Here is a 20,175-nt window from a genome sequence, read left to right on the forward strand (position 1 = left end):
GTTGATGCCTGGGCCCATTTTATCCATCTGATCATCTGTAATTCTTGACCTGAGATGTAGGAACTAGCAGAAAAGAAGATTCCTTAGGTCTTTGTGGCAGTAGGATACATCTCTCAGACATTCTCTTTGTTGACTGATCTTGGCCAAGGACAGCAGCTGAAACCTGGGCCATGTTCCTGGGCATCTCAGGTTTTACTTGGCCAGAGTTGGTTATTTCCCCTTTCATCACTTTTAGCTAGTGACTCTGGGAGCAAGTGGGTGAGCCACCCTAAATGGTAAGCTACCCCTGGAATATTGACTAATATGAGAGGATTGTGGGGGTTATATGATGAAGTCTTATCAGATTCAAGCTGTGCATGTTTTGTTTTGTTTTGTTTGAACAGAATGAAGTCCCTGAGGTGAAGAAAGAGGAGACTCTGTTGGATCTGGACTTCGACCCTTTCAAGCCTGACGTAACCTCTGCAGGTTCTGCTGGAGTGACCCACTCACCCATGTCTCAGGTATTAAGTGGTTTGTATGATGTTTGGAGATGATATTCCATAAATTTTAATAAGCTGGGAGGGAAGAGTAAAATGGAAACTTTATCAGTATCAGTTATTCTAAAGCTCCCTCTACCATTAGCTTTCTCTGTCCATAGAGCTGGAATAACCATGCGTTCCAGTTTGCCCAGGAGTCATCAATCTCAGAGTAATTATTCAGAGTACCTTTGACGGTTCTGTCTTGGTGGCCAAGGAAAGCAGAAAATCATTCAGAATACTTCCTTCTCAGAGCTCTTGATGTGCAGGCAGCCAGCAGAAATCATGGACTTCCTCTGCCTTACTCTCCAGGGTTCGTTACGTTAGTGCAGAAGGCAAAGTTCTGCAGTGGATGTTGTGATGGTTAGTGGGTGAGATCCCACAGCATTTCTGTCTGCAAGTTTGAATCAAGAGACGCCTCTTTTATATCAACTCATGATTAAATGAATCCATAAGTCATGGAACTTTGTGTGGATCTAGGACTAAGGTTCTTTCAGAATTTTTTTTTAAAAAGTGACCTTGGTTTAATCTTTAAAGTCTTGATTCTGGAGAAAAAGAATTACTGCAGCTAGGAAAGTTGTGTGTGCCACTGTGCAACTGCTCTGGCTTCCCGGTAGCCATAATCGAGTCACCACACTATGGAGTTGTCCTGTGATCCAGCTCTAATCACATCTCTCCTCCTTTGCTAAGAAGTCTTAGGCTGAGCTAACATCAAGAACACAGCTGCTCAATTCTATTGGCCTTCTTTCCCCTTCACTCAAAGTGATCTGCATTACCCATCACCTGATCCCATGTTTTAAATCAGTGTTCTTACTGCTAGCAGAACACCTCACCTTGTGATCTCTGCTGTGTGCACACAAGCGAACACATCCTTTCATGATCCCGAGGCTTGATAAACATGACGTTTTACATTGCTGCCTTCCGTTGGAGAAAATACTGTGGCTGTCTGCATTATGCTGTTAGGAGCTGTGATTCTTAAGAGGCTATAAAGCAAGAAAACATAAACCACCTGGATAATCAGAAAATGCATATTAGGTGCAAAGGAGTCCCTGTACGAATACCTGTGGTTTTCAGTGGAGTTGTTTTTTACTCTCCCTCTTAGTCATTGTAGAAGTAGATGCTAACCCAGACACCAACCAGGCTGTGCATAGATGCAGAGCAGGCTGGGCGAGGCGGGGTGGTGCAGTGAGAGCAGGCTCACGCCAAGCGGGTGGGTTCAGTCAGAACCACAGAGCCCACGTTCTGTAGTGCAGACTCTAAAGGAGACATCTGTAGTCCCATCTGGAAACTGTCCCGTTCTTAAGATGGCAGTGCCAGATTCTCTAACTTGCTGTTCACATTTAGTGATTCAAAACAAGTACATAAACATGGATTAGTTCTAGTTACAAAGACATGGGCAGAAAAGGCTGTGACTTAGCAGTAATTCTCAATCACAGAGGACATCAGAAAAAGAGGTCTCCCCCCTTCCCACGCACACAGGGCAAGTCATTTTTTAAAATATTTTTATTGATTTCAGAAAGGAAGGCAGAAGGAGAGAGAGAGAGAAACATCAATGATGAGAGAGAATCATTGACCGGCTGCCTCCTGCATGCCTTCTATTGGGGATCTAGCCTGCAACCTGGGCACATGCTCTTTTTTATTTTTTTTAATTTAAATTCTTTATTGTTTAAAGCAGTGGTCAGCAAACTCATTAGTCAACAGAACCAAATATCAACAGTACAACGACTGAAATTTCTTTTGAGAGCCAAATTTTTTAAACTTAAACTTCTTCTAACGCTACTTCTTCAAAATAGACTTGCCCAGGCTGTGGTATTTTGTGGAAGAGCCACACTCAAGGGGCCAAAGAGCCGCATGTGGCTCACGAGCCGCAGTTTGCCGACCACGGGTTTAAAGTATTACATAAGTCTCCTTTTTCCCCATTGACTTCTCCCCGGCCACTCCCACTCCTCAGCACATGCCCTCACCCCGCTACTGTCTGTGTCCATGGGTTATGCTTATATGCATGCTTTAAGTTCTTTGGTTGATATCTTACTTGTCCTGGGCACATGCTGTTGACCGGAATCGAACTCGGGACCTTTCAGTTTGCAGGCCTACACTCTACCCACTGAGCCAAACTGGCTAGGGCAGGGCAAGCCATTTTTTGAACCATATGTATTCATTCCCCAGGATAAATAATTTTTACATTTAAAATTCCAGTAGTAAGCATAATTAATTCATATGTTTTAGGATTATTTTCATGCTACCAATTACCTGAGCTGTGTGTTATCTAACTCAACATATCGAAGAACTACTTTTCTGGGGTTCATGTACCATCAAAGTGGCCATAATGCCTCCTCTTCAGTTTGGTGTAGGGGAAAGAGGAAATAGCATCAGCAATAATTAGAATCTGCACATTTCCTCAAAGATGTGATAAACTCGCATCTAGATACCTTGTTTACATCATTTAATTGTGTGTGTAAATGTATGTGTATTAAAGTAACCCCATTCACCATGTTTCAGATACAGTTTCCTACTTGTATAGCAAAAGGCACATTGGTAGAACTGTGCTATCCAATATGGGAGCACGAGGCACATTTAGCTGTTTAAATTTAAATAAAATAAAATTGTGTAAAATGAAAAAAATTGGTTCTGTTACACTAGCACCTTTCAAGTTCACAGTAGCCACATGTGACTAGTGGCTACCATATTGGACAGCACAGATAGGGAACATGGTTATCACCAAAGAGTGTTCTGTTGAACAGTGCTGTACTAAATACTTCAAAATGCTTATTATTTTATTTCAAGAACATTTATTATCTCAGTAATTTTTACATGCTTGGGATTTGTATACTAACAGTATTTTTGTCTCTTTGCTTTCAGACATTGCCCTGGGACTTATGGACGGTAAGCATACTAAGAATTCTATATGTTGATGTATCTGGGTCCCTGGAAATTTAGAAAGCTTGTTATATTTTATTTCATCTGTAATGGAAAGAAGGCCCGAACATTTTAAATAATGATGGAGTCCCCTGACGGTCCCAGGTGTTACCAGCACTAGAAACAATGGTGAGGAAAAGGGTGCCCATGTGCCAGACTCCTGGATGAGCAAGAGTTTGAGATGCCCCTTTATGCTTCTTCCTGGGATTATTGGTGGCTAGGAGAAGGGCTGTAGTGAAGGACATGCACATTTGTTAATGCTTATAGAACACAAGAGAAGCATAAATGGGAAAATGTAAAGCATTGGCTACTCTGCATAGGGAACGATTTTCTCATTTTTCTTTTCTTTTTTTTTTTTTTTTTATCCTCACCCGAGGATATTTTTCCATTGATTTTTAGAGAGAGTGGAAGAGAGAGACAAAGATAGAGAGAAATATCAATGTGAAAAAGACACATAGATTGGTTGCCTCCTGCATGAGCCCTAACCAGGCCCAGGCTGGGAAGGAGCCTGCAACCGAGGTATGTGTCCTTGACTGGAATCGAACCTTGGACCCTTTGGTCCGCAGGCTGATGCTCTATCCACTGAGCCAAACCAGCTAGGGCCTCATTTTTCTTTTCAATGAAGCTTAATCAATAAGAATTTGAGCTTTAGAGCCAGACAACCCTGGATTTGAGTCCAAACTCTACTACTTATAGCAATGTGACTCTGAGCAGTTTCTAAAAGTCTTTCAGCCTCAGGTTCTCTCATCTGTAAAGTAAGGGTAATGATACCTACCACAGAGTTATGTGAGGATTGAGAGAGATACTGTTTGTAGACTATTTAGCCCAGTGTCTGGATGTATCAATACAAGGTAGAAGCGCAAGGATGCGTGCTTCCAGAATTCAGAGTTGAGAAAAAGATGCAAACAGAGCTTGAGGTGGTAGCCTCCGTGGTATGAAATTAGAAGACTGGCTACACCCACGCAGAGCCTCACATAGCTCGGGCTAGACTTTGTCTACCCTGTCTTAGAACAGCCCTGGTCATTTGGTCTTTAGAACTCAACTTGAGTTTCATGTTTTCTTTTTTTTTTTCTTTTTCTTTTTTTTTTTTTTAGTGATACAGCAGCAGGAAAGTTTGGAAGATCTAGCTCTTCATGAGCCAGTAGTCTTCCAAAGTGGCATTGCTACTTTCTTCCCTAAAAACAAAACCCTGGCTATCCCAGTCCCTGCCGCAGGAGCAGGGTTATAATCTATGTAGGATCCTTGAAGCATCATGGAAAGCTCTCAAGACAAGATCTAAAAAAAATGTTTGACCTGTATATTCGCAAAAAGGGATGCGTGGATTGGCATTCGGGATATTTGAATTCTAGTCCCAACTTTGTGTTACTTTTCATGGAGAGTAAGAGGAAAAAGCTACTTTTTTGTTATTCCAGTATTTCGTATCTTTAGTTGGAGCTATACCATATTTTTCTTTCCCTGCCTGAAAAGGATATGGTGAGGGGGAAAGTATCATCTATAATGAATATTGACTATTTTAGAGGGCAAACCTGCTAGAAATGGTAGAAGTGACAAGATTGGGAAATAATAGCTCCCTGGACATTATTACGCCATTTCTTGATCCTCTCTGCTCCCCAGTGTTGTTTCTTTGTATCCAGACAAAGCTCCTAGGATGGGGGGAGAACCTGAGGAGAATCCTCCAGGCAGTCAGAGTAGCTAGTATCAGATCATCCTCCATCCAAAAACCACCTCAAAGGCAGAACCAAGTGCAGGCTGGTTGGGGAAGACTTTACCCTGGTGTTGTGTCAGAGCAGACGGTGCTGGGTAATTTCGTGGTTGCTAGAGCTTGCTGCTGTTCTCATGCTTATGTATGTGAAGCTTTGTATTTCAGTCTGCTAGAGCAACAGTCATGGAATAGCCATAAAACATTGCTGATACTAGAAAGTGGCAGAGGCTTTCTGTATGTCTCAGTTGTATAATCTTGACAGTATTGGGACCGAACTCATTCCTATCACAAAATAAGTTATAAAATTTCATCTCAAACCAGTGAAAACCACAGCTATTAGCAGAACATTGACTCTGGAGAGCATGGGATTTTAATGTATGAGCAATTAATTTTTTTTCTCTTGCCTTACGATTTTTATTATTACTTATTTTTTTACTCATACAGACAAGCGCTGATTTGGTCCAGCCGGTAGGTAAATATCCAGAAAATTCTGGATTTTTAAAAATTTAATATGCATTGTATACATGGTATATTATCTAAAATGAGCTTTTTTTTTTCCTTGTGGCATTGTTAGTCACAGATTTAACCTTAAGCCACTTATTTAATTTAATACTCTCTAGTTTTGTTTAACTGGTGCTACCCTACTAAAGAACTTTGTGTTTCTCATCAACTCTTACCATGCTCTATTTCATCTTGTGTTTGTTTTTTTTTTCCTTTGCTGTTCTGCATACTCTAAAGACTGACTCTTCAAAAAGTCTTTCCTTGTGTAACCTGATCATGGAGGAAACTCCAGAGAGTGGGTTGGCCGAAGAAATTCAAAGATCTCAGATTGACCTAGGCGCATTTACTTGGGGCCCTCATGCTAGTTCAGAGAGATTCAGCCAGAAAACTACCTACGGTGGGTCTCAGGAAGACTCTGCATGTCTTTCTGAAGCAGAGCAAGACATGGGATTACCCATCGGGATGTTTCCTTCTGCTGACGGGCACACTGTAGCCGAACAGGGTGAGCATGTCCCAGGGCCAGCCCCTCCATGTGGAGATGGACAACTGTCCCCAAAGCCCATGCCTGAGGCTGAATGTGCCATTGTTGCTTATGTGGAGACGGAGCAGCCTTATGACTTACCTGGCTCAGAGATACCAGCCATGGAAACTGGTGGCCTCGTCAAAGAAAGTCAAGAAGATCTTAAAAAGTCAGAAGAAGAGGCAGAGAAAGAGAAGACAGAAGATTCTATGTGGGCAGGTGTGGAGACATGTGGAAAGGTAGACATTGGAGCTATTGCTATCAAGACACTAGAAAGTACAGAGGGATGTGAAGAGAAAGCGTGTGAAAGTACAGGAAGCGGGGTAGTTGATCTTAAGACAATAGGAAAGCGAGACCAGGAGACCTTAAAAACCAGTGAAGAGGAAACTAGGAACGATCTAAGAGTTAGGTGTAAAGAAATTGTAAAGACCAAGAAAAGGTATTTTGAGAAAATTGACATATCAGAAAAAGACATGGCAGATGAATTTACTGACAGAGACAAAGTGCTAGATGACAGGATTCAAGTAATAACAAGTAATTATGGAATTATAGAAGGCTCTGAAGGCAAACCTGGCAATCACACAGATTGTTTGAATCCGCCTCTCCAGGCAGACTCTGTGCCTAATATTGAAGATGCCAGCCCTGAGGGATGGGATTTATCTAGAAAAGATATAAAGAAAAATTTAGTAGACCCTCCTAACCATGATATGACATATCACTCAGCACAGGGGGGTACAGATGCTGAAGAGATTCAATGTGAGCCTGTGTTACATGCACCTGAAGATGATAGGGATGGAAATCAGGCTGCTTATTTATCAATGAAACATGAATTGGCAGCTTGGTCTAGGACAGATCTTAATTATGCTCTGGAGATGAATGCAAACATAAGAGACTGGTGTTTGTGTAAGGCAGAAGATTCATTAATAGAGGGGTCTGCAAGTACAGTGACTGGGAACTATAGTCATACCTTTAACTTGCCACAAATCATGAAAACAGACTCTTGGGGAACAGATCCAGGTCAAATCTTGCAGCCGACTTTGGATTCAGCAATGAATAATATGGATATATTGGAATTCTCTGGTAGATCAGATGGACAAGCAAGTGGATTTGCCAGTTGTCTTGATTCTTTTAACCACTGGCTTATCAGTGATATGGGAGGCTTAGATAATTTCTGGGAACATTTAGATACTAGTATAGTTGAGAGCAAGAAAGGGCTGGAGGTGGACTTACAGGCAGATGTATGTGAGGAACAAGCCATTGATAGCTGCTGGGAACAAAGCCAAGAAACAGTTAGACTTTTGTTTCTGGGAACCTCCCAGAATGTTAGCACCGAGAGGTCTGCTAGTCCCCAAGATGATGGCACCAACAACTCAGATTTATCTGAAGATGAAATTGCTAATCAGAGATATGGATTGTTGTACCAAGAAATTGGGGCTGATAAAGAAGAGGTACTTACCCAGTATGTAGTATAGACTAGACAAAGACTTCTGTAGGTTCTATTTTTCCTAATGTTTCCCGCCCACTTCATTGTCCATCACTGTCTTCTCTGAGGCCTGCCTATCTCCCTGACAGACTGTCATTCATGTACCTCTTACCTCCTGAAATCTGTGCAAACCAAACACAAATAGGTTGACCAAAGAAAGAAAGAAAGAGCCCTAGCTGGTTTGGCTCAGTGAATAGAGAGCATCGGCCTGCAGACTAAATGGTCTCAGGTTTGATTCCTGTCAAGGGCAATTGCCCGGGTTATGGGCTTGATCCCCAGTAGGGGGCATGCAGGAGGAAGCCAATAAATGATTTCTCTCGTCATTGATATTTCTATCTTTCTCCCTCTCCCTTCCTCTCTGAAATCAATAAAAATATATTTTAAAAGAAATAAGGAAAGAACAAGAAAAACAGAATGATTATGTTGGAATTAATGAAAATCTGTTTATCCATTTACTCTGTTTATTTTTTATTTTTACTGTTCAATTATGAAAAATATGTAGATCATACTAATTTGCTGTTTCTAAGTGGTTACCCCAATAAGTACACATGAAATGTTTCTATCCAAGTCTACTAAAACTGTAGAATCTAGTGACAGGTGTCATAAAAAAATCTAACAAAATTATGTGTTAGAAAAATACTAAAAATGCTTCTTTTAGATTCTATCAATAGCCTGGAAAAAAAAAGAGCTATTTAATCCCTTATGGCTCTTCTCCAGAATAATCTTCTCATTATTAAGCAAGTGGATTTTTGTTAGCACTGAGCCATACACCAGCAGTAATTATAAAAATACCTTACTTTTTTTTTTTTTTTTTGGTCAGCCTATTTAAAATAATACAGTTCAGCCTTTTTACATTTCCTAAGCACTTACACCTCTTGTATTATTTTAAAAATTGTGGTGGTCATTATTTTCCAACTTATCTAATGGGCATTCACTGATCCTACAAAATTGATGAAAAAATAATGTACTCTGATTTCTATTTCTGTTTAGGCTTCTGATGGTTCATTTAATGGATTCACCCAGGTAAGAAATCAACTTGCTGGCAAAATCCATCTGTTGAGAATAATGCAAATTTTTAAAACAAGGACCTTAGTGTCACTGGTATGGTGTAATGATTGTGTCAGCACAAAATTTCACTACTTACAAATTCAGTAATGGAAACTATCGTATTTTCAGCATTGTACGGGTGTTTTGACTATTAAATGGGATATGTCCAGCAGCCTAGCACATATTGAGTCTTCCGTGACTGTAGTTAGCTATTATTAATATGATTAGCTATACTGTGGGCTCCTGCCTTCTACTGATTCCTCTACTAGAAATTAGAAGTTGTCCTGATCTGAGAGATCCACTAGATTCAATTGTTTGAAAAGAGGAGATGGGATCCTTTTGAACTGATGAAATTGGTCTTTAGAAAATATGATACATTTTAGGAGCCTTTTTGTAAAAATTCATATGAGACATACTACACAAAACCATCGCTCTTCAGTGGTTCTCCAGAAAGGAGCAAGTGGAAGATCAGATATCATAGGTTGGCTCTCCAAGGCAATATTTTCCTTGCATATCCATGGGAGAGAAGCCACAAGATGGACAGTCCCATTCACTGTATATGTCCTGACAGATGCACAGCTGTAACCCACATAAAAGGCAGACCACATGGCTATGGAGCTTGTGGGTTAAGGTCTGGAAACCTTGAAGGGAGATTTCAAACAGAAGCTTGTCTGTGATCAATGCTTTGTCTCAGAATATTAGACATGAAAATTTTCAAATTTTAACATTTAGAATTTCTTGATTCAAAAGTTTGATTATTTCCCCCATGTTACCTATAAAGAGATAAAACCCACTCACACAAATCCACACCCAAATACAGATACAGACAAACAGAGAAACGATTGTGCATCTCTTTCATCTGCATAAAACTCTTGAAAGTTTGAGTCATAAGAATTATTCATAGAGAAACCAAGATGGTGGCATAGGTAAACACCTAAACTGCTGCCTCACACAACAATTTCAAAACTACAACTAAAAGACAAAACGGACATCATCCAGAACCACAGGAAGGCTGGCTGAGTGGAAATTCTACAACTAGAAGGAAAGAGAAAAGCACACTGAGACTCAGAGGAGCTGCAGGAGGCAGAGGTACTGAGACGCGGGCACGGAGAGGACTGGCAACTGAGTGCGCGGCTGGCTTTCTCAAGTGGGAGGGAGACAAAAGCTCCTGACTGCACTGAACTCCAGTTCCAGGCAAGACTCTGGGGACCCAGACTCATATGGGGTGAAACTGGACTGTCAGGAAAGAGAAAAGCACACTGAAACTCAGAGGAACTGCGGAAGGCAGAGGTACCGAGGCGCGTGTGCAGAAAGGGCGGGCAACTGAGTACGCGGCTGGCTTTCTCAAGTGGGAGGGAGACAAAAGCTCCTGACTGCACTGAATTCCAGTTCCGGGCGAGACTCTGGGGACCCAGACTCATTCGAGGAGAAACTGGACTGTTTGGCAGTGGGCGAAACTCGAAGGCGGCTTTCTCTCAGAGGTGCTCACAGCGATTACCACGGGACACTGAGACACAGGGGCCTATTAGGGCAGGGCTGACGGGAAACCAATGCTGTCTGCTCCACCCTGAGACTCAGCCCCATCCAAGTTGAGCACAGAGGCTTTTGAAAGTCTTGTCTCATAAGGGTGTCTCCAGCACAGAAGTTCTCCCAGCATAGACACAGCTGATCCTCACAGCCAATTGGCCTGGAGGTCAATTCCTCCCAGTGATACTAACAACAATCAAGGCTTAACTACAACAAGGCTGTGCACACAGCCCACAAAGGGATACACCAAGAGTGTCCACCTCGGGTAACTGGGGGAGGCTGAGCCACTGGGCCCTATAAGGCACCTAGCACACAAAGCCACTCTATCAACTCAGGGAAGCAACCAAAATGCGGAGACAAAGAAACAGGTCACAAATGAAAGAAATGGAGGAAAGCAAACAACTGGATATAGAGTTCAAAACCACGGTTATAAGGTTTTTCAAGAATTTTCTAGAAAAGGCTGATAAATTTAGTGAGACCCTTGAGGATATGAAAAAGGACCAACTAGAAATTAAGCATACACTGACTGAAATAAAAAATATTATACAGAGATCTAACAGCAGACTAGAGGACTGCAAGAATCAAGTCAAAGATTTGAAATACAAAGAAGCAAAAAACACTCAACCGGAAAAGCAAAAAGAAAAAAGAATCCAAAAATATGAAGATAGTGTAAGGAGCCTCTGGGACAACTTCAAGCGTACCAATATCAGAATTATGGGGGTGCCAGAAGAAGAGAGAGAGCAAGATACTGAAAACCTATTTGAAGAAATAATGACCGAAAACTTCCCCCACCTGCTGAAAGAAATAGACTTACATGTCCAGGAAGTGTAGAGAACCCCAAACAAAAGGAATCCAAAGAGGACCACACCAAGACACTTTATAATTAAAATGCCGTGAGCATAAGACAAAGAGAGAATATTAAAAGCAGCAAGAGAAAAACAGTTAGTTACCTACAAGGGAGCACCCATAGGACTGTCAGCTGATTTCTCAACAGAAACTTTGCAGGCCAGAAGGGAGTGGCAAGAAATATTCAAAGTGATGAATAGCAAGAACCTACAAAGATTACTCTACCCAGCAAAGCTATCATTCAGAATTGAAGGTCAGATAAAAAGCTTCACAGATAAGAAAAAGCTAAAGGAGTTCATCACCACCAAACCAGTATTATATGAAATGCTGAAGGGTGTTCTTTAAGAAGAGGAAGAAGAAGAAAAAGGTAAAGATAAAAATTATGAACAACAAATATATATCTATCAACAAGTGAATCTAAAAATCAAGTGAATAAAAAAATCTGATGAACAGAATAAACTGGTGAATATAATAGAATTAGGGGCATAGAAAAGGAGTGGACTGACAATTCTTGGGGGGAAAGGGGTGTGGGGGGTGCGGGAAGAGACTGGACAAAAATCGTACACCTATGGATGAGGACAGTGGGGGCAGGGAGTAAGGGCAGAGGGTGGAATGGGAACCGGGTGGAAGGGAGCTATGGGGGAAAAAAGAGGAACAATTGTAATAATCTGAACAATAAAGATTTGTTAAATTAAAAAAAATAATTATTCATTTCTCATTTAAAAATTTTTATTTTTATCAGTTATAACTTAAAAAGTACAAAATTTTATGAGGGTTTTTTGTTTTGTTTTGTTTTAAAGTATTTTTATTGATTTCAGAGAGGAAGGAAGAGGTATAGAGAGATTGAAATATCAATGATGAGAGAGAATCATTGATTGACTGCCTCCTGCATGCCCCCTACTGGGGATCGAGCCCACAACCTGGGCATGTGCCCTGACCAGGAATCAAACTTTGATCTCCCAGGTCATATAGGTCAAAGCTCAACCAATGAGCCACACAGGTCGGGCTATAAGAGTTTTTTATTTAAAAACTTCTGATCATCATATTCCCTCTCCATTTCCTGTTTCTTAGAGGTAAATATTTCACATTTTTTAACAGATTCTCTGGTTTCACATCCCCCATCCACTCCTCCTCTCCCCCCCACCTCCCATATGAATGTGTGACTTTCTTATAATGCTACTCTTTGATTTCTAAAGCATTATCTATTGACTCATTTCTCTGGAAGGTAAGGACATAAAAACACTTTCATCCTCCTACCTCCACAGTTCTCCCCTCCCCTCTATTTCATGCCCTTCCTCTGATATTGTTCCACCATAGCCATCCGGACAATCTGTGGCAATATTATAATTAAGATATAAATGCTATTAGTGCCCAAGTCTTGAAGTTTTTAAGTTATGGCTCATAATTAACCTGTAGAAGTCACACTTAGGTAAGATAATAAGATTGGATTTCCAACATTTGAAAAGTTTAAATTTGTGGTTCAGAGCCACTAAATTCTAAGTCGGTACAGGACCAGCTGGAGACCAAAGACACCCTGAAGACACTGCCCTTTACCTAACGTCTCTCGTAACATCCTCATATTCTGCCAGCTCAGATTTATATTTAGAATAACTACTGTTAACATTACTCTTTTCATTTTTTGCTTTTCTGATTATAATACAAAGAGACTTTTTAAAACTTTATAGTGTGCTTATTGACACAGTTGATTAAAACTAATTTAAATGATATCTTTGTTATTGTTTTTTTAACAAATTAGCTAGAACCTTAATACTTTTTAATCTTTTATTTTCTCCTTGATTTTCAGCCCCAGGACACTTCATTATTCACAATGCAGACAGACCAGAATATAATCTGTAACTTGGTAAGCTGATTTTGGTTTGTGTTTTGGGGAAGTTGATAGTTACTACCGAATGTTCTAAGGTTGATAAATCTAAGTTATCTAGATCTTGAATATTCATAATGTAGTTTCCACAGCCCCTCTTTTCTAGAAAATAGGAAGGAAGGCTTCTGAAAAATCTCAGTGTGACTTTGAATGTGGCTGCTTCTATTTATAAAGGCATAGAGATTGCACAAATTCGGTCTCCTAATTATGGGCTTCAGTGGGACGCCATCAATCCATCAAGGACATGATGGATTATAACTGAATATAACTTAAGCTACAGGATTGAGAATGAAATCACCTCAGGAATTCATGTTTCAAAATAGATCGTTGCTTTTTCTTGAACCTGAAGCTACCTCATTTCTTATCTCCTGTCTTTTTGTGAATTATAGAAGTAATGCATAGTAGAGATGTGATTCCTACTTTGACGAGAGATGAGATGGAAGAAAAGATTAGCTAGAGAGTGAGTAGGAAGCAGAGTTACTCTTGATCTTTGAGGAAATCCTACGTGATGGATGTTGCAATTAGCATTTCTAGCTCAATAATAAAGTTAAATGAAGAAATTTGAGTTATATCACTTGTGAGTTTGTCATTGATACACTACAGAAGATTTTGAATCTTTGAGGATTTGTGCACAGGGCTATGTGTAGCTCACTGGTTTTCCATGGAAAAAAATGTATAATTATCCCAGCTCCTGGCTTTTACATTGGGAGCTTAGAATTGGATTTAAGTAGAATGAATTTTTGGTTTTAGATGATTATACTTCTAAGTAAGGCATTCTATTCTGAGAAGTTTGTCTTAACAGTTCATTTGATATGTTTTCAAAGGCAAGTGTGTCTCTAATAGCCTGTCATGGATTGTCATACTTCTGCCTTTTGGGTAACCAAATGAAAGGTAGAGTCTGTGTGGCTTTCAAATAAAGACTGAAATGTTTAAAATACAGATTACATTGGTGTTAGTAATGGCACCAAAAAGACTCATGTTTTATGTTTATTGGTGGTTCTCAGCCTGGGTGATGATACTGATACTGGAGGATGAGATTTTTCACTGTCAGTTGTGAATGGGTTAAGAAAAATGGGGAAGTACTGGTATAAAGGAAAGACAATGCGTCATAAATTTACACCTCTTACTTTGATGCCCAGCTGGTGTAGCTCAGTGGTTGAGCTTCAATCTGTGACCCAGGAAGTCACGGTTCGATTCCCAGTCAGGGCACATGCCTGGGTTTGGGCTTGATTCCCAGTAGGGGGCATTCAGGAGGCGGTCGATCAATGATACTCTCTTGTCATTGATGTTTCTATCTCTCCCTCTCTCTTCCTCTCTGAAATCAATAAAAATATTTTTTAATTTAAAAAAAGTCCAGTCATAGAATCCAGAGGTTTTTAAGTTTCTCTGAGCGTCTTCCTACTGCCGACAGCTGGTTCGAGGAGCTTCTTGCCTGCCCTTCCCTGCTCTTGATCTGTAGTCTCTGAAGCAGGTATCTTGCACCTTCTTTCCATTGGGGAACCCAGCTTGTCATGCCCAGCGTTGCATGTGCTGCAGGCATTGGCTCTCCCTGTGGGGAACGAGGAAAGCACAGTGAACCTACATCTCCTGGTGAGATGTGATTACACAGGATGTTCCCAGGAGCAGGACAGTTTCCCAACATTTGGTCATTGACTGTTCTGAGCGAGGTGGAGGTTGAAGTTGGTAGTCAGTGGCACCCCTTCCCAGACTGCATTGCCCAGCCCCACAGCACATTCTTTGAGTGCTGGTTTAAACCCTTGGAATCTGCCCACCTTGCCCGGGGCTCAGAATTACCTCTTTGATCCTTTGCAGTTCTCACCACTCACCACATTGGTTCTCCCAAGATTGGAGAAGTAATACTAGAAGGCAAATGACATACTAGACTCTTAGTCCCACTCTTTGATCCATCCCTCTTCCTCTGCATTGACTCACCTTCCATCTTCTTACAGAGGAGATCGGAAAGTGTGGACCAAGTTTACACTACTAGTTTTGTTCTAAAGGAATATTTCCATTTCTGAGACTGAATTAAACCATTGTGGCATTCTGCTGCCATAATAAATGTGAAGAGTATCCTCTCCTCTAATGTATGTTGATGGCTAATTGAGCAAATGATAGGAAATCATTACCAGTGCTCCTAACTGGGGAGGGCAAGGATTCAACCCATTTGCAATGTCTGTCAAGGGATGCAGCCTATAGGAGCAGGGGTTGAACGTGGGCACAATTCTGATGACTGTTTTAGATCTTTTTTCTGAGATATCATTCCCAATTTGCCTGGGTTTACCTTTCTGACTTGACAAAACATTTACAATTTTACATTACCTTAGAAGGAATAGAAGGGTGACTTGTGTTTCCAAAGTTGAGTAGCTCATTTTATGTACAGTTGTGTTGTATCCTGTTTCATCCTTACTCATCATTCGATGAGTTATATTCACTTATCCCCCTGAAATTTAGGTGTTGAGTTGCAATGCTATGTTGTAATACCTGGTGTGATATTATAGGGGAAATGTTGTGACTTGTGGAGACATATTTGGTTCTACGTCCTCTTCATGCTATGCCCCTGTTGTATTGTTTGATTTTAGCAAGCAAATGCAATTCGACTCATTTATACTAGTAAACTCACCCTACTTACCTTACGTAAAACATCAAAACTACTTCAAACTTCCAAGAAACCGAGGCTCTGATGCAAATCGTTTATTCATTTTAAACTATCTTAACTTTTATTTTTAAGGCACAATGGTATGTATTTAATTCATCTTTTAAAACTTCTCTTGGCTCCGTATCGGGCTTCAGACTTCTTCATCTCATAGAATCAGCTCCCAGAGGGACAGCCCATCTGCATGTGGATCGCTTGGTGGTTTGTCAGGTCGCCCTGCCTGTCCTTCGTGTGTAGGTCATTTGATAGCATGCTCTCAAAGAAAATCTTCTTCACTTACAGTGTCTGCTGCTATGAAAACTTGTTCCATTATGAAGATAATTCTTTTGAGAGAAATCTTTTCCCATAAAGAACTTCTGAGTGTATATTAGTTGAATTTTATTTTATTCTCTCATAAACATTGTATCAGAATACCTCATAAAGGTTATAAAAGCACATAAAATATCACATTTCTGCACACTTATCTACCCATGTGATCTTCCTTTTATTCTGTTCTTTAAAGAGAAAGGCATTGTGATCATGGCGTGCATCGCAGTGGAGGATTTGGTGGGGGCCATAAGACAAATACTTTGTTTATCTAACACTAAGCTGTTCATTATTCATTTCCTCTAATCTCAGCATAACTTCCCCATCACTTCCCTGTGGAACTTGTTTTGATGAGCTTAGGTGGGGGCATAGAACTAAAGGTGACCTTTGATTGCTTATGGTGAGTATCTGACAGAGTTATTGATTTCTCCACTCAGCGTATTTACTGGTGACTTCTTGGCCCTCTAAAAACCACTCTAAAACTCTTACAGTTTAAATGTTCTGATGGAAAAAAATCTTAATGTGCCCTCAACTGGCCACCCATGCAGTCAAAAAGAGTCCTGCTAAATAAATATGCTTATTTATATTAATCAGAATTGAAAAAGAAAACATTTTCAGTAGCCATAGTAACATGCATTGGCTGTGGTGTTTTTAACAGCCCATTATTATTTAATATTGCTAATTTTAAAACCAAAACAGTTTAGAGCTAAGAGACTGTAGGAGCTGGAATCAGGGTGATGTCTATGCATAGATGTCTATGCAACAGGGATGAAAACCTCCCCATTGGCCACACAACTAGAAAAGTCTAATTGATACCACGGAGATTACTATCCTGTGTAAGTTAATGCATTTTGATCTACATGTTGGGATGACCCCTCAATTTTCTGGTGTAATGCATATCGGTAGAGCTGGGAGGTCCCAGAACTGTGTTTGCCCTGTGAGCTCTTCGAGCAGCTCTTCCTTACTTCTTCCAGTTGGCAATGGTGGCTCCAAGGACCTCCTCTCTCTCTCTCTCTCTCTCTCTCTCTCTCTCTCTCTCTCTCTCTCTCTCGCCTCTCTCTCTCTTCTTTCCTAAAGAACGGGAAGTGCCATTTTAGCATCTCTTACAGATGCCATAGGAACTGAGTAGCCAAAGTGTTGTAAGTAAAATGAATAGCCAAAATGGTAAGTCTTGGGTAAGTCTAACTTCAAGGGAAATGACAGTCCTTGATGATGATAAAAAAAAAAAAGAGAGGTTGGTAGTGTCCATTCCTAGACTTTCCAGTTCTGTAAAGGCCCATGATGCCAAGTGTAGGGCTTTTTCCCAGCACCAATTTGGTGAAGCTAGTTGCCTGTGGGATGACGAAGAAAGTCTTAATTGTCCAATATTCTGTACTGCTCTCTATTCATGTGTTGCATCTTTTTCCTCTAACCCTCAAAACAAACTGAAAGGCTGAGTCTGAACAGGCTCCACCAACAGAGCCGAAAGCAGAGGAGCCCCTTGCTGCTGCGCCTGCTGAGGACACCCAGGCTGAGGAGCCAGAGGGGGCCGTGGTGAGCACCACCTCCCTCCCACCCACCGCCAGCCACCCCAGCCACGGCCATGCTCATCTCATGATCCCATTTCTCCCTTCTCATCCATGCTTCACTTGAGCTAAATCACCTCCATGCCTGACATGACTCCACAGGTTCAAATAACCTTTGTTCCTTTGACAGTGAAACTCTATTCTCTTTTATTTTTGAAAAGAAAGACATCCAGAGAGCTGATCTTTTCTACCCTCTTTAAAAAGGAAGGGTGCCTTGATTCTTTCTGATACTCTCCCATTCGTGGTAGGTAGGTTGTAGAAATTGCAAATAATCAAAACTGTTAATGCAGTGCTCTACCTGTGACTGCTAGAGATGTGCCTTCAATTAGAGACCGACCTGCAGGTGATAAGCAGAACGATAAGAATTTCGTTGGTTGCGTCTACATATTGATTTCTTATAATATTAGCTGTGTAGGTTGGTTAAGGCCAATGAAAGATCAAAACCCACGAATCTATAAGGATTCCTATGTGTGCAGAGTTGCTCAAAATCAAGTCTGGTGCTGTCTCTGCTCCATGCAGCTATATATCACACCTCATCACAAACTGGGATGAGCTCTAGATGCACCATGTGGAATTGGATTGTGTAACACCTGTGAAAGCATAGACTGATACTAAGGAAAATTTAATTCGAAATACCAATGGAGAGTGAAACACTTAATTATGAAATGCAGTTAAAATGTTTCCCAAGACTTTTAATCGGGGTGCCATTTACTACAGCCTTTACAGAATCTGTACAAAGAAGGAAACCAGTCTCCCTGTTTCCCAACATTACATGGCCTGGATGAAATAACTAGAGAAATGAAAGTGATGTTTCTTGCTGTTGGTGTTCTAGGTAATTTTGCTGGGAAAAAGAGTACATCATCTATCAAATCTACAGCTCATTAATTAGTAGAAAAATAAATAATAGGGCAAGATAGTGATGGGAAATACAAATGAAGAATGACTTAAGAAACATAATTTTATTTTCCATTGAAAGACATAGACTGGACCAAGTCCTGGAGGAGAAACAAGAAATGCGTTCTACTAGACTGAGTTCCTCCTGGAAGTGCCTCTGGCTGGATTTAGACTGGGGAATGCTGACTCCCTGCCTCTGAACTGTCACTCTCAGAAGCACGAGAGATCTCAGTAACCCAATGCTGATGGGGCATTTTCACCTGGTGCAAGAATAGGATTTTGTCCACCCACCTTAGCCTTAAGAGAGGAAGGGAAAGACACAGTTGGATTTTTGACTACGGTTTAATTAAGAAGAGAATTGATTTTAAAAATTTTATGGAGCCTGGTGGTGTGGTTCAGTGGTTGAGCATCAACCTATGAACCAGGAGGCCACGGTTCGATTCCCAGTCAGGGCACATGCCCAGGTTGTGGGCTCCATCCCCAGTAAGGGGTGTGCAGGAGGCAGCTGATCAATGGTTCTCTCTCATCATTGATGTTTCTATCTCTCTCTCCCTCTCCTTTCCTCTCTGAAATCAATAACAAATATATATTTTAATATATATATTTTAAAGCATATGGGTGATACCAGAGAATTAAGGAGATGTTGGTTAGGTTCAGATATTAATTTATAAATTACTTCAGTTCTGAAAAGTTCTCATCAAATTTTTATTTTGAATAGCAGCCCAGACTTCATCTTCACCTGTGCTTTTAAAACACATTGATTCCATGCCCCAGACTATTCGATGTAAGGCTCACTGTTCATAATGCCCATGATTTTGAACAAAGGTATTTGATGTTGTGCAATAGATTGGAGATGTGAAATAGACAAGTTCATGTGTTAAATACAAGCTTGACAGTTGATTCTTCATGATCCCATCTCTCACCCATCCTAAGTTTTTGTTTTTTCATAATCCAAGTTCATTGTTTTTCCAAAATATAATATTAGTAGCTACCAAGTACCTACTATATCATATTGACTATTATATAAAGATTTATAAACTTTTTAACCACGGGTGATATTTAAAATATTTCATAAACTTTATGGTACAAGCACCAACCATCACTAAAACCAGCTTCCCTAATGTTGGGTACAGAGATATTTGGAAGAATTCTTCATTCTCAAAAATCTTATCCCCCATGGATAGGTGAACTTCAGAAAAATAAAAATTTTAGATTCCTTGTGAAGTACAAGGCAAATTGGAAAGTCATGTGATGGATTCAGGCACCTGCTGAGACCCAGAGATGATCATATACAGAGCTCACTATGTGAGCCACCCTCTCCAACGAGAAAATGTTTATTTTTTTCATCCTCGTATCGACTGAAAAATAATAATAAAAGGGGGCAGCAGTTCAATTTTCCTAAGCTCATTAAAAGTGACTCTTTTCCCTGTTTTTAAAATTGGCATCCTTGGATGAAGTCAATTCTTCCTCATGTTCTCTCTTCTACTTAAGAAAATAACATCATATAGAATGTATTTTTGTTCTCTAATGTAGACTTATAGCTTCTTCTGGCCACAGTAACTGAAGGTACATTAAAAACTATTTTTTTCTAAGGAAGGTCTCTTCCATTGCTAGATGTGTGATGTTTGGTTATAAAACCATAAAAATCTCCACTGTGTCCCGAGCATTAATTAAGAGGCTAGCTGTAGCTGTCATTAGTCAGGATTGGGTTGGCATGGCCTTTCGAGGTCATCCTTTTTGCCGCTGAAATGTCACCACACAGTTATTACTTTGAGTCTTGACAGAATTCGTTTTATGTAAGGTGAAGTATGTGGGTTT

The 20,175-nt window shown here is 40.4% G+C and overlaps 1 protein-coding gene across 1 annotated transcript in view; it reads left to right on the forward strand.

Annotated features, from left to right (window-relative positions):
* The window catches only part of AMPH (amphiphysin), a 158,508-nt gene that overhangs the window by 117,378 nt on the left and 20,955 nt on the right, over positions 1-20,175 (forward strand). The window contains exons 12-17 of the mRNA XM_080666970.1: positions 384-500; positions 3,375-3,398; positions 5,578-5,601; positions 8,628-8,660; positions 12,862-12,918; positions 17,330-17,431. Of these exons, the coding sequence (XP_080523096.1) occupies positions 384-500; positions 3,375-3,398; positions 5,578-5,601; positions 8,628-8,660; positions 12,862-12,918; positions 17,330-17,431 (357 nt within the window). The remainder of the gene's footprint in view (positions 1-383; positions 501-3,374; positions 3,399-5,577; positions 5,602-8,627; positions 8,661-12,861; positions 12,919-17,329; positions 17,432-20,175) is intronic.

Source organism: Plecotus auritus, assembly GCF_963455305.1.
Source record: "Plecotus auritus genome assembly, chromosome: 4".
In the NCBI taxonomy this organism is placed as follows: Eukaryota; Metazoa; Chordata; class Mammalia; order Chiroptera; family Vespertilionidae; genus Plecotus; species Plecotus auritus.